The sequence below is a fragment of the Artemia sp. Qi Xiang Cuo genome, chromosome 16, assembly GCF_049724085.1.
Source record: "Artemia sp. Qi Xiang Cuo chromosome 16, ASM4972408v1, whole genome shotgun sequence".
NCBI lineage: Eukaryota > Metazoa > Arthropoda > Branchiopoda > Anostraca > Artemiidae > Artemia > Artemia sp. Qi Xiang Cuo.
In genome coordinates this window covers 14,570,052-14,582,658 of record NC_142809.1, presented here as the reverse complement: position 1 = coordinate 14,582,658, position 12,607 = coordinate 14,570,052, and the positions used below count along the sequence as shown (strand labels likewise).

Sequence of the window (12,607 nt, the reverse complement as noted above, 5' to 3'; positions counted from 1 at the left end):
GGGCTATAATCCTAAAAGACCTAATTTCAAGAATTTTCAACTACGTTGAACAAAATAGATATCTCAAAATTTTTATTGGATGCGTTTGGGAAAATGGTGGGCGTTAAAGGAGCGTTAGTCGCTATCCAATCACTTTCAACTATTAAAAAAGGCACTAGCCCTTTCAATTTCCAGTTGAATGAGCCCTTTTGAACTCCGTTGGAAAAATGGCTATATAAAAAATTTGATTGGATGTGTTAGGGAAAATGGTCGGCGTGGAAGGGGTGTTAGCTGCCGTCCAATTACTTTAGACTATTAAAAAGGGCACTAGCCATTCCAATATCCAATCGAATGAGCCCTTTTCGAAGTCTCTACGACAACTCCTTCGATACGAAGTGCCCTGGTGTGGAATAAAAATAATAAAATAAATAATACATTGTGCCAACATCGTTCTTTACTTAGGCACCGCGATTACTCTGCTAATGAAAAAGGACAATTTCAATTTCTAATCAAATGAGCCTTTTTTGAAATTTTCACAACAACTTTCTATAAAAACCTTATATGCCCCCAGAGCATAACTTACAATCCTTGCACTGAGGGCTCTGAGGGGGCTATAATCCTAAAAGACCTAATTTCACGAATTTTCAACTACGTTGAACAAAATAGATATCTCAAAATTTTTATTGGATGCGTTTGGGAAAATAGTGGGCGTTAAAGGAGCGTTAGTCGCTATCCAATCACTTTCAACTATTAAAAAAGGCACTAGCCCTTTCAATTTCCAGTTGAATGAGCCCTTTTGAAGTTTCTACGACAACGCTTTCAATAAAAACTTTATATGCCCCCAGGGCACAACTTTCAACAACCTAATTTCCAAAACTTTCAACTACGTTGAATAAAAGGGCTATCTAAAAATTTTGGTAGGATATATTTGAATTTCAAATCAATTGAGCCCTTTTTCAAGTTTCTACGACAAAGATTTCAATAAAAACCTTATATACCCCCAGGACATAACTTTAAACCCTTGCCCTGAAGACTGTGGGGGAAGTATCCTGCTCAAAGGTATAATTTCCTGAACTTTGAAAGCCGTGGAACAAATTGGCTATCTCAAACTTTTTATTGGTTGTGTTTGGGGAAGTGGTGGGCTTGGAAGGGGTTTTGGTTGCCTTCCAATCACTTTCGACTATTAAAAAGAGCACTAGCCATTTCAATTTCCAATCGAATGAGCCCTTTTTGAAGTTTCTACGACAACGCGTTCTATAAAAACCTTATATGCCCCCAGGGCATAACTTACAACCCTTTCCCTGAGGGTTGTGTGGGGGGGGGGGGTGTCATCCTCAAAGACCCAATTTCCTGAACTTAAAACTACGTTAAACAACGCCTTCTATAAAAACCTTATATGCCCCCAGAGCATAACTTACAATCCTTGCACTGAGGGCTCTGAGGGGGCTATAATCCTAAAAGACCTAATTTCACGAATTTTCAACTACGTTGAACAAAATAGATATCTCAAAATTTTTATTGGATGCGTTTGGGAAAATAGTGGGCGTTAAAGGAGCGTTAGTCGCTATCCAATCACTTTCAACTATTAAAAAAGGCACTAGCCCTTTCAATTTCCAGTTGAATGAGCCCTTTTGAAGTTTCTACGACAACGCTTTCAATAAAAACTTTATATGCCCCCAGGGCACAACTTGCAACAACCTAATTTCCAAAACTTTCAACTACGTTGAATAAAAGGGCTATCTAAAAATTATGGTAGGATGTATTTGAATTTCAAATGGATTAAGCCCTTTTTCAAGTTTCTACGACAAAGATTTCAATAAAAACCTTATATGCCCCCAGGGCATAACTTTAAACCCTTGCCCTGAAGACTGTGGGGGAAGTATCCTGCTCAAAGGTATAATTTCCTGAACTTTGAAAGCCGTGGGACAAATTGGCTATCTCAAACTTTTTATTGGATGTGTTTGGGGAAGTGGTGGGCTTGGAAAAAGTGTTAGTTGCCTTCCAGTCACTTTCGACTATTAAAAGGGGCACTAGCCATTTAAAGTTCCAATCGAATGAGCCCTTTTTGAAGTTTCTTCGACAAAACTTTCTATGCAAACCTTATATGCGCCAAGGACAAAACTTACAACCCTTGCCCTGAGGGATGTGTGTGGGGGGGTGTCATCCTCAAACACTTAATTTCCAGAACTTAAAACTACGTTAAACAACGCCTTCTATAAAACCTTATATGCCTCCAGGGCATAACTTACAACACTTGCCATGAGGGCTTTGGGGGAGTGTCCTCCTCAAAAACATAATTTATATCTGAAAATCAACTACGCTGAACAAAATTGCTATTTCAAAATTCTGTTGGATGTGTTTCGAGAAATGGTGGGCGTGGAAGGGGTGTTAGTCACCTTCCAATCACTTTCGACTATTAAAAGGGACACAAGCCACTCCAATTTCCAATTGAATGAGCCCTTTTCGAAGTTTCTACGACAACTTCTTCGATGTGAAGTGCCCTGCTCTAAAGAAAAAATTAATAAATAATGCATTGTGCCAACATCGTTCTTATATGCCCCCAGGGCATAACTTAAAACCCTTGCCCTGAGGGTTGTGGGGGAGTGTCCTCCTCAAAAACATATTTTCTATTTGGAAATCAGCTACGCTGAACAAAATGGTTATCTCAAGGTTATGATTAGATCTGTTTGGGGGAATGATGGGCGTGGGGGGGGATGGTTGCCCTCCAATCACTTTCGACTATCAAAAAGAGCCCTAGCCTCTCCAATTTTCAAACGAATGAGCCCTTTATGAAGTGACTACGACAACTCCTTCGATACGAAGTGCCCTGGTATGGAAAAAAAACAACAAAAAAACAAATAAATAAAACATTGTGCCAACATCGTTCTTTACTCAGGCAGCGCGATTGCGCTGCCTATGATACTAATGCACATTTCTTACAATTTATGACTGTATATTACCCACTATTGGCAATATAGCTGGTGAGAGCAAAATGCTGCTTGATAAATCAATCCAATATTTCTGTATGCTGTTCAAATTACTTCGCAGTTATTAAAAAATATTTAGTTTTACGCTTATGTTTTTCAGATAATTTTAATTGTATCCTGAAAGTTACTAATATCACAAATGGTGTATGACTATGAAAAGCTTTATAGATTCGCTTAGTGTTGTCAGGCTACACATTCACTTTTGACTCCTAAATCAATAATCCTGTTTTTATACGTGACTTTTGTGTTTTCAGTAAAGCGGTAGTTATCTAAAATCATAAAAGCACAGGGAAAAATAATTAGTGCGTTTACTTGTACTAGTTATATTAATAAATATTTTAAATAGGCTGTGAAGTAATTATTTTTGTCCGACACGTCACGGACAAAATTATTTTTGTCCGACACGGAGTGACTACGACAACTCCTTCCATACGAAGTGCCCTGGTATGGAAAAAAAAAACAACAAAAAACAAATAAATAAAACATTGTGACAACATCGTTCTTTACTTAGGCAGCGCGATTGCGCTGCCTATTATACTAAGGCATATTTCTTAGAATTTAAGACTGTATATTACCCACTATTGGTATTATAGCTGGTGAGAGCAAAATGCTGCTTGATAAATCAATCCAATGTTTCTGTATGCCGTTCAATTACTTCGCGGTTATTAAAAGATAGTTAGTTTTACGCTTACGTTTTTAAGATAATTTTAATTGCATCCTTAAAGTTACTAATATCACAAATGGTGTAAGACTATGAAAAGCTTTATAGATTCGTTTAGTGTTGTCAGGCTACACATTCACTTTTGACTCCTAAATCAATAATCCTGTTTTTATACTTGACTTTTGTGTTTTCAGTAAAGCGCTAGTTTTGTATAATCATAAAAGCACAGGGAAACGTAATTAGTGCGTTTAATTTTACTAGTTATATTAATATATATTAAATAGGATGTGAAGTAATAATTTTTGTCTGTTTTAAGTTTCAACTTCGCTCTTTACTTCCCTCGGAAAAACTTTGTTTTTTTCTAAATAATACTATCAAGATGGCTTCACTTCACACTAGTTACAAACTAATATCGGAATCTCCTTTTTAGATCCAATACGAGGTCCTTGGGAAGTCATTGCGCTGAAGTGATTACAAATTAAACGAAAAAAAAGCAACAATCCTAAAGTTCCTGATTTTTTTTTCAAAAAGTGTCCTTAACCGGTTTACTTTTACTGAACCCAAACTCCTATATTGTTTTTTGTTTGTGTATACAAACATAGGGAATAAATCAGCTGGTTTAGTTGCACCAGTTTTATCAATACATATTAAATAGATTATGAAACAATGATTTTTGTTCGTCTTTATTTTTAACTTCGCTCTTTACTTCCCTCGGAATTTTTTTTTTATTACGGCTAAAAGATTCGACATTCAAATGTATGTTTTGGAAAACGAAGATGTTGGATATAAGACCTTTGGAGATTTTTGACTGCCGCTTTGTTTGAGTACAGATACGTGGGTGCGCAAACCATAAATGTATCCAGTAAACAGAAAATATTCTTATTATTGCATGCAAGCGAATTCAGTACCAAAGAGACAAATACAAATTTTGAAATTTCACACATGGCTCATATCCTGAACCTGTAGACCATAAAAAACACAGAACAGTCAAATGTAACGTATTCTGTAATTTTCCGTCATCCTCAATTAAAAAAGGATATCAATGTTCAAATTTCATTTAATAATGCACTTTGATGACACAATGGTGGTCTGGTTTAAAATACAACACTAGGAAAATGGAAATTATACTAGCTATTCAGCATTTTCATGACATGGATGATCAACGTTGACGAATAGAGGTGTTGGATTCAGCACTGGAAACAGTATTTTTTTTTTTTTATCGATTTCTTAATCAAACTGCTGATTATTTTGCTTGTGTTTTTTATTTTAATTTGGGAAGGTTGTATAATTTCTGTGGCAAAGATCTTATGCTCGCTTTAGTCTTATACTTGCTTATGATATCCAACGAATTAAAAAATAAAGATTTTGTACCATAGTCCTGAATATTTTAGGAAATCAAGGAGGAACACTTGTGCCTCTTTAAAGAGGCGACCCACCACAATGTTACGCGATTTCCGGTCCTAGCGGTCGCAGAGAGACGGTGGGGATCGCATTTCGTAGCCTAAGCTCAAACTAAGAAACATACAAATTTCACCCCCCCTCCGACTTTATCTTCATGGGGGAAAGTGGGCCGGAAGTTTCAACCCTCCCACCACACACCCCCCCCCCCCTTTAACGTTGTCCGATCGGGCTGAAATTTAGAGGATAAGCTTTCTTTGGACCTGGGAGCTTATCCTCAAAATTTTAGCTCAATCCGATCACTCCTTCCCCGTTTTCCAAAAACCAAATATAGCCAATTAATGTTCATCAAGTTATTTCTTTTTATCTGACACTCCTACAGGCCACAGTTGGCAACGGATCCGGGTGAATGAGGACTCATTCGAAGTGAAATTTGACCTGTTAGGGCCTTTTGATATTTTCAGACCGAAAAAATTATCCCCCGAATTTACATTTACGAAAAAGCTCGTTTTCCTGTAAGAGCCCATGTTAATTTTTGAGATTCCTAAAAGCATAGTATTTCATTATTAAATTAGATCAAAATAGTCCTCTTAACCTGACAAGACCGACTGCAAGCTTCCAAAAATTCCAGCTCTTTCCCAGAAGTTTTTTTTGTCGAAAAACGAAAATCTTACTTTGTATTTGCTTGCGTCGAAAATAGATTGCAGAGACTAAAAATAATTTAAGAATAGTACTCTGAGTGGTCACTATTCCTGTCTGTCATGCGGAAGACCCGGGTTCGATTCTCCGTCAGAATAATTTTTTTATATATTGAATTTAAAGTAGTATTTCTTAAATTTAAAGTTTAAAAAAGAAACTCAGCTTCTTTTTTAAATCCAATCTATTAAATTCTTCGGCTCAACAGGGGTCTCCAGAGGAATATCACAGTCGGCCTTCAGCTTACAGGTAAGTCTCCACTGCTTTGATAACATGCCATATGCCCGCATGCTCGAAGAAAAGTTGAAAAAATAAAATTTTACTGTGCATTTGATTTGAGTATTCAGGAATTAAATGCATTAAAACAAGTATCTTCAAGAGCGGGGGTTATGGGGGGCCGCATCTCTCCTACTTTAACTCATGACATGATCAGCTAACAGTTAGTCAAGCAATAATAAGTAATAAACTGTACAAAAACGTGCAGAAATTATTTGAAAAAAAACTACGTTTTCTAAAGAGTTAAAAAGGCTGAGTCACAAGTTCGAACTTTAAAACGTACAGGGATTAGGAGGCACAGTTGGGGGACTGCTGCCCCCCAAACCTAAATCCTGACACGATCAGCTAACAGTCAGTCAAGCAATAATAAGTAATAAACTGTACAAAAACGTGCAGAAATTATTTGAAAAAAAAACTACGTTTTCTAAAGAGTTAAAAAGGCTGAGTCACAAGTTCGAACTTTAAAACGTACAGGGATTAGGAGGCACAGTCGGGGGACTGCTGCCCCCCAAACCCCCCCCTTTTGCAGCTTCTTTTGTTAAGGTTTTTTAAGTCCTATAGCCTGCAATCAGTTGGTCGTACCAAGTTCATCACATTATAACTTGTTATCGGTTAGGGAAAAATCTCCTGTAAAAAATCCAGCAAACAGGCTCAGTACTGTTTTTAATCAAAGAGGTGCAATAGGATGTTCTTACGGTAAAAAATTCAAGCAGACTTCGTTCGTGTTGCAGAGCATTTCTTTGCAAGGGAAAAGTGGGGATTGAGGGGGGCGGCGGACCCCCAAAATAAAAATCTTAACAAAAGAAGCTGCAAAAGCGGGGGGTTTGGGGGGCGGCAGCCCCCCAACTGTACCTCCTAATCCTTGTACGTTTTAAGGTTCGAACTTGTGAATCAGCCTCTTTAACTCTCTAGAAAACGAAGATTTTTACAAATAATAACACACAAGAAGCCCACCAAAATTCATTTATATGAAAGAGAGTACTTGGGGAAAAAGAGAAAAAGAAGAATGAAGGGATTTTGGAAAATTCAAGAGATTCTGTTTTCAGTAGTAGAGATACCTGTCTCCATATAGCTCAAGCCGCACTGCCCAAAATTGTACCAAAAGTTCAATTCCTCCTTACTAGAGACGTCTGATATGGCTGAGGAAAATAAGAGATCAATTCCAACCCACTCCCTATCGCCCTTTTTTTTTATCTATCTTATGGCTTATGGAGAGTAAGAAAATGTTGGCATTCAACCGCTTTCTTTCAGTTATCTGACCCTTTCCCCCACATACACAACAATCTGCTTCTCCTCATTCATAATAGCTAATTCACGATTATACGTTAATAAACTCAATTTCCCGGAAAGTCGGGTGAATCAATTTAGCTAAAGTAAAATATTCAGATTAACCACTTATGTTCTGTGGACTTCATACCTTTCCAGGACCGAATATGCCACCGTGTAAGCCTACTTTTTCTCCAACTAGGAAGCTCATTATACAGTTCTTTGATACATATAATCGATCAACTATCTCAGAAGATGCAATAGATAACAACTTGGTCCTCTTTGGCGCAAAATCGTAGTTTAGTATCAAATAACGGCAGCAAACTCGACGTTCCCGTTGCACGATCTTTTTTGATTGCTTAAAAACAGCAGTAGGACTTTAAATTTTTGTCGGAATGAACCCTCTCCAAAATTTCTTGAAACATTGGTACGGTACGACTGCCCCTGGTGAAAACAAAATTAGCACACATCCGTGATCTTTCTTCTGGTAAAAAATGCAAAATTTCACTTTGTTTAGGCTGGTGCTTGAAACCTCCAAAGTATATCTTTGATATACTGAATCTGATGATGTAATCAAACAGTTCGTGGTAACGAACTGTAAGTAAGGAGCGACCCGGCTCAATGGTAACCGAAACTCTAAAAAACGGGATTTTGATACCAATAGATACATCAAAAGAATCAGATTTTAATTCTGATTTCAAATATATAAGTTTCATTAAGTTTAATCTTACCCATCAAAAGTTACGTGCCTGAGAAAATTTGGCTGATTTTCGAAAAAAGGGGGAAAGACCCCTAACAGTTATAGAACCTTAATGAAAATCACACCATCATATTCAGCGTATCAGAGACCCCTACTGTAGAGGTTTCAAGCTCCTATCTACAAAAATGTGGAATTTTCCATTTTTTGCCAGAAGAAAGATCACGGATGCGTGTTTATTTGTTTGTTTGTTTGTTTGTTTTTTTTTTGTTTTTTTTTCCCCAGGGGTGATCGTATCGACCCAGTGGTCCTAGAATATCGTGGGAGGTCTCATTGTAACGGAAATTAATAGTTCTAGTGCACTTTTTAAGTGACAAAAAAAAATGGAGGGCAACTAGGCCCCCTCCCACGCTGATTTTTTTCCCAAAGTCTCCTGATCAAAATTTTGAGATAGCCATTTTGTTCAACAGGGTCTAAAATATGATAAAAATGTCTTTTAGGATGACTTAATCCCCCGACGCCCCCCGGGGGAGGGCTGCAAGTTATGAACTTTACTCAATGTTAACATAGAGTATGGGTTATTGGGAAGTATACAGACTGTTTCAGAGGAGATTTTTTCTGGTAGGTGGGGGAAGGAGAGGGTCGGGGGCTATATGGAAGGATCTTTCCAGGAAGGACGTTTTCAGGGGGGAAGGGACAGGGCGATGACGGGGGCGCCGGATTTCCCAGCATTATTAAAGAGAAAGATCAGGAATTAAATAAAAAAAAACAAGTTTTTCAACTGATCAACTGATTGTGATTAAGAGGTCATTTTTAAAGAACTGGAAAAAAAAATTCGAACTATAGTTTAAAGAGCAGGGTATTGACTAGGGGGCGAACCCCCTAACATACGTGTTAAAAATTTATGAATATAGAAGTTCGTTACGTAAGTTAATTCTAAGTTACGTATATTTATTACTAATAAAAACGTTCGTAAATAAAATTAAACAAGTTTCGAGAAAGCCATTTAACCAAATATAATATGCAAATTTTGTTTTAATTATTCATGTACGGTGAGCCAAAATCAAAACCTGCATTAATTCGAAAACGTTCAAAAATTAAATAAAAAAAACAAGTTTTTTTAACTGAAAGTAAGGAACGACGTTAAAACTTAAAACGAACAGAAATTATTCCGTATATGAAAGGGGCTGTCCTCTCCTCAACGCCTCGCTCTTTACGCTAACGTTTTACTTTCTCACAACTCTATCTTTCTTAACAATGAAAAATTTTAGCATAAAGAAAGAGGCATTGATGAGAGGACCGCCTCCTTCATATACGGAATAATTTCTGTTCTTTTTAAGTTGTAACATCGTTCCTTACTTTCAGTTTAAGAAACTTGTTTTTTTTATTTAATTTACATTAAGATCAATTGAATTTTTGCGAAAATGCCCCTTCCCCCATTTAAAAGTAAGACAGAGTTTCTCAGGCTCATAACTTTTGATCCGTAACATTAAACATAATTATTTTTATATATTCGGAATCAATACAAAAAGCCAATTCCTTTTATGTACTAATTATTATTAAAGTTCTCCTTTTAGCGTTTTGGTTACTATTGGCCCGAATCGCTGCTTACTTACAGTTTGTTACTACGAACTGTTTGAATTCTTCATTCGTTCAACAAGCCTTACAAGTTGACGACTTTTGTTAGTATGTTTTTCCACCTGAGCAATAGTCCGTTTATGAGCTTTTGACATTTAAATACTACTTTAAAAAGATTATGGAATTTAAAAGAAATTACGGGGTTGATTCAATTTTATAATTTTCTTTGGACATCCGTATGAATTGGATCGTGTTCAGATATGAGTACTGTCTACATAGCCATTGGGGAACTTCTGAATATCCTACCAGCCATAAATAGAACAGCTTCCAATAAAATTATTGTAGCAATGCGTGCAAGAACTTAATCAAGCAGCTTTCACTCTAACAACCGATGCTTTTTCGTTATTTTAGTAAGCAGTAGTTGCTTGTCACGCCATCAGTTGCGTATAGTATTAGATTAATTACTTTATTAGGACTACTCGTACTAATTTAACGTATGATGAATGCAATTTTGAAATATGGCTTTGAGTCACACATGTGTTCGACAACAATTGACAGAAATCCTTACTGTTATGGTCTTTTATTGGTTATTAATTAAATAAACTGTTTTTGAAAAATAAGTTTTTCTAAGAAGAGTAAAGAGGTATAATGAGCCAAAGACGAGGAGAAAAAAATATTACAATATTTTAATTTTATAGCAAACATAAATTACTGTCAGTGAGTAGATTTACTATCAATTGATAGTAGATTACTATCAATGAGTAGATTTACTATCAATTGATAGTAGATTACTATCAATGAGTAGATTTACTATCAATTGATAGTAGATTACTATCAATGAGTAGATTTACTATCAATTGATAGTAGATTACTATCAATGAGTAGATTTACTATCTATTGATAATAGATTACAATCAATGAGTAGATTTACTATCAATTGATAGTAGATTACTATCAATGAGTAGATTTACTATCAATTGATAGTAGATTACTATCAATGAGTAGATTTACTATCAATTGATAGTAGATTACTATCAATGAGTAGATTTACTATCAATTGATAGTAGATTACTATCAATGAGTAGATTTACTATCAATTGATAGTAGATTACTATCAATGAGTAGATTTACTATCAATTGATAGTAGATTACTATCAATGAGTAGATTTACTATCAATTGATAGTAGATTACTATCAATGAGTAGATTTACTATCAGTTGATAGTAGATTACTATCAATGAGTAGATTTACTATCAATTGATAGTAGATTACTATCAACGAGTAGATTTACTATCAATTGATAGTAGATTACTATCAATGAGTAGATTTACTATCAATTGATAGTAGATTACTATCAATGAGTAGATTTACTATCAATTGATAGTAGATTACTATCAATGAGTAGATTTACTATCAATTGATAGTAGATTACTATCAATGAGTAGATTTACTATCAATTGATAGTAGATTACTATCAATGAGTAGATTTACTATCAATTGATAGTAGATTACTATCAATGAGTAGATTTACTATCAATTGATAGTAGATTACTATCAATGAGTAGATTTACTATCAATTGATAGTAGATTACTATCAATGAGTAGATTTACTATCAATTGATAGTAGATTACTATCAATGAGCAGACATTACAACTAAGTGTAGAAGGTACATTTACAAAAATTGCACATACTTTTACATTCCTTTACATAAGATTATTACCAACAGTGGTTAAATAGAGACACAGACTTAAAGAACCAGTATTGTTTATCACAATTTTTTGGAAACTTTTGCTGGCGGCAGGGCCGTAGCTACAGTATTTTTAGGGGGGGGGGGGCCGGGGTGCTGTTGAAGTAGGTGCTACTCAAGCGGTAGTGAAGAATAGTGTCTATTTAGCAAGCACGCTACTTGGTAAATTTGAAAACATTACGCAATACCTTATAAACACACATTAAACAATCATAGATGAAAGTGCTGGTCCCGAAATGCGTCTAATAGAAATTTTGAGATAGCCATTCTATTCAAAATAGTCTAAATATCATATAACAAGGCTTTTGGGGTTGAAACAAACCCCAGAGACTAGGGACAAGGGTTGTAAGTTATGCCCAGGGGGTATTAAAGGTTTATATGGAAAGGATGGTTGTTTAACTTCGGAAGAGGCTCAGTCTTTCTCCCTGAAAAAGACTATGCCGATATAAAACGAACAAAAATTAATCAAAAAAACTTTTTGCACAAAATAAATTTTTCAAAAAAAAGTAAAGAGCTCCATTAAACCAAAATAAAAAAAAATAGAATCAAGTAATCCACTAAATATACAACTACCACAAATCAGTATTAATAAATAAATGGAACCCAAAACAAACAGAAATTAAAAGAAGTCAAACTCAAAACGAGCAGAAATTAATCTGAGTAGGGTTCTAAACCATATAATTTCTAAGAGCCAGAATAAAATTTGTGCTTTACTGAAAAAAAATTCTTTTAAATGTTGTCACTTTTATAACTTTAAGAAATCAAAAATTAATTAAGATTTGAAGGAATAATTATCAGCATATGTATATTAAACTGACAATGCAAATTTTTTTCAGTAAAGTACAAATTATATTCTGGCTTTTAGAAATCATAGGGTTTAGAACCATACTCAGATTAATTTCTGCTCGTTTTGAGTTTGACTTATTTTTATTTCTGTTTCTTTTGGGTTTCATTTATTTATTAATACTAATTTGTGGTAGTTGTATGCTTGGTAGATTATTTGATTCTGTTTTTGGTTTAATGGGAAGCTCTTCATTTTTTTTTTAACTTATTTTGTGCAAAAAGTTTTTATGTTTAATAATTAAAAAGAGATTGAAAGGCCAAAAGCCCTCTTCCCATGCTCCTTTTTTCTTCACTCATCTGATTAAAAATTTGAGACAGCCATTTTTTTCTACATAGTTGAAAAGCCAAATAGATTTGAGACTTTTACAGTTAGGGAAGGAGGGAACACCCAATCTCTTGTTTGTAGTGATATTTGTTCGTTTCAAGCTTGATTTCCATATTCAATTTAAGTTCTGCTCGTTTTGGGTTTCATTTATTC

General features: G+C 35.2%; 1 protein-coding gene across 1 annotated transcript in view; it reads right to left on the bottom strand.

Moving 5' to 3' along the window:
- Window positions 1-7,408: 7,408 nt before the first annotated feature.
- LOC148942604 (cell adhesion molecule 2-like) overlaps window positions 7,409-12,607 on the bottom strand; it is a 179,136-nt gene continuing 173,937 nt past the window's right edge. Inside the window, exon 6 of the mRNA XM_089102314.1 lies at window positions 7,409-7,621. Within this exon, the coding sequence (XP_088958440.1) occupies window positions 7,409-7,621 (213 nt within the window). The remainder of the gene's footprint in view (window positions 7,622-12,607) is intronic.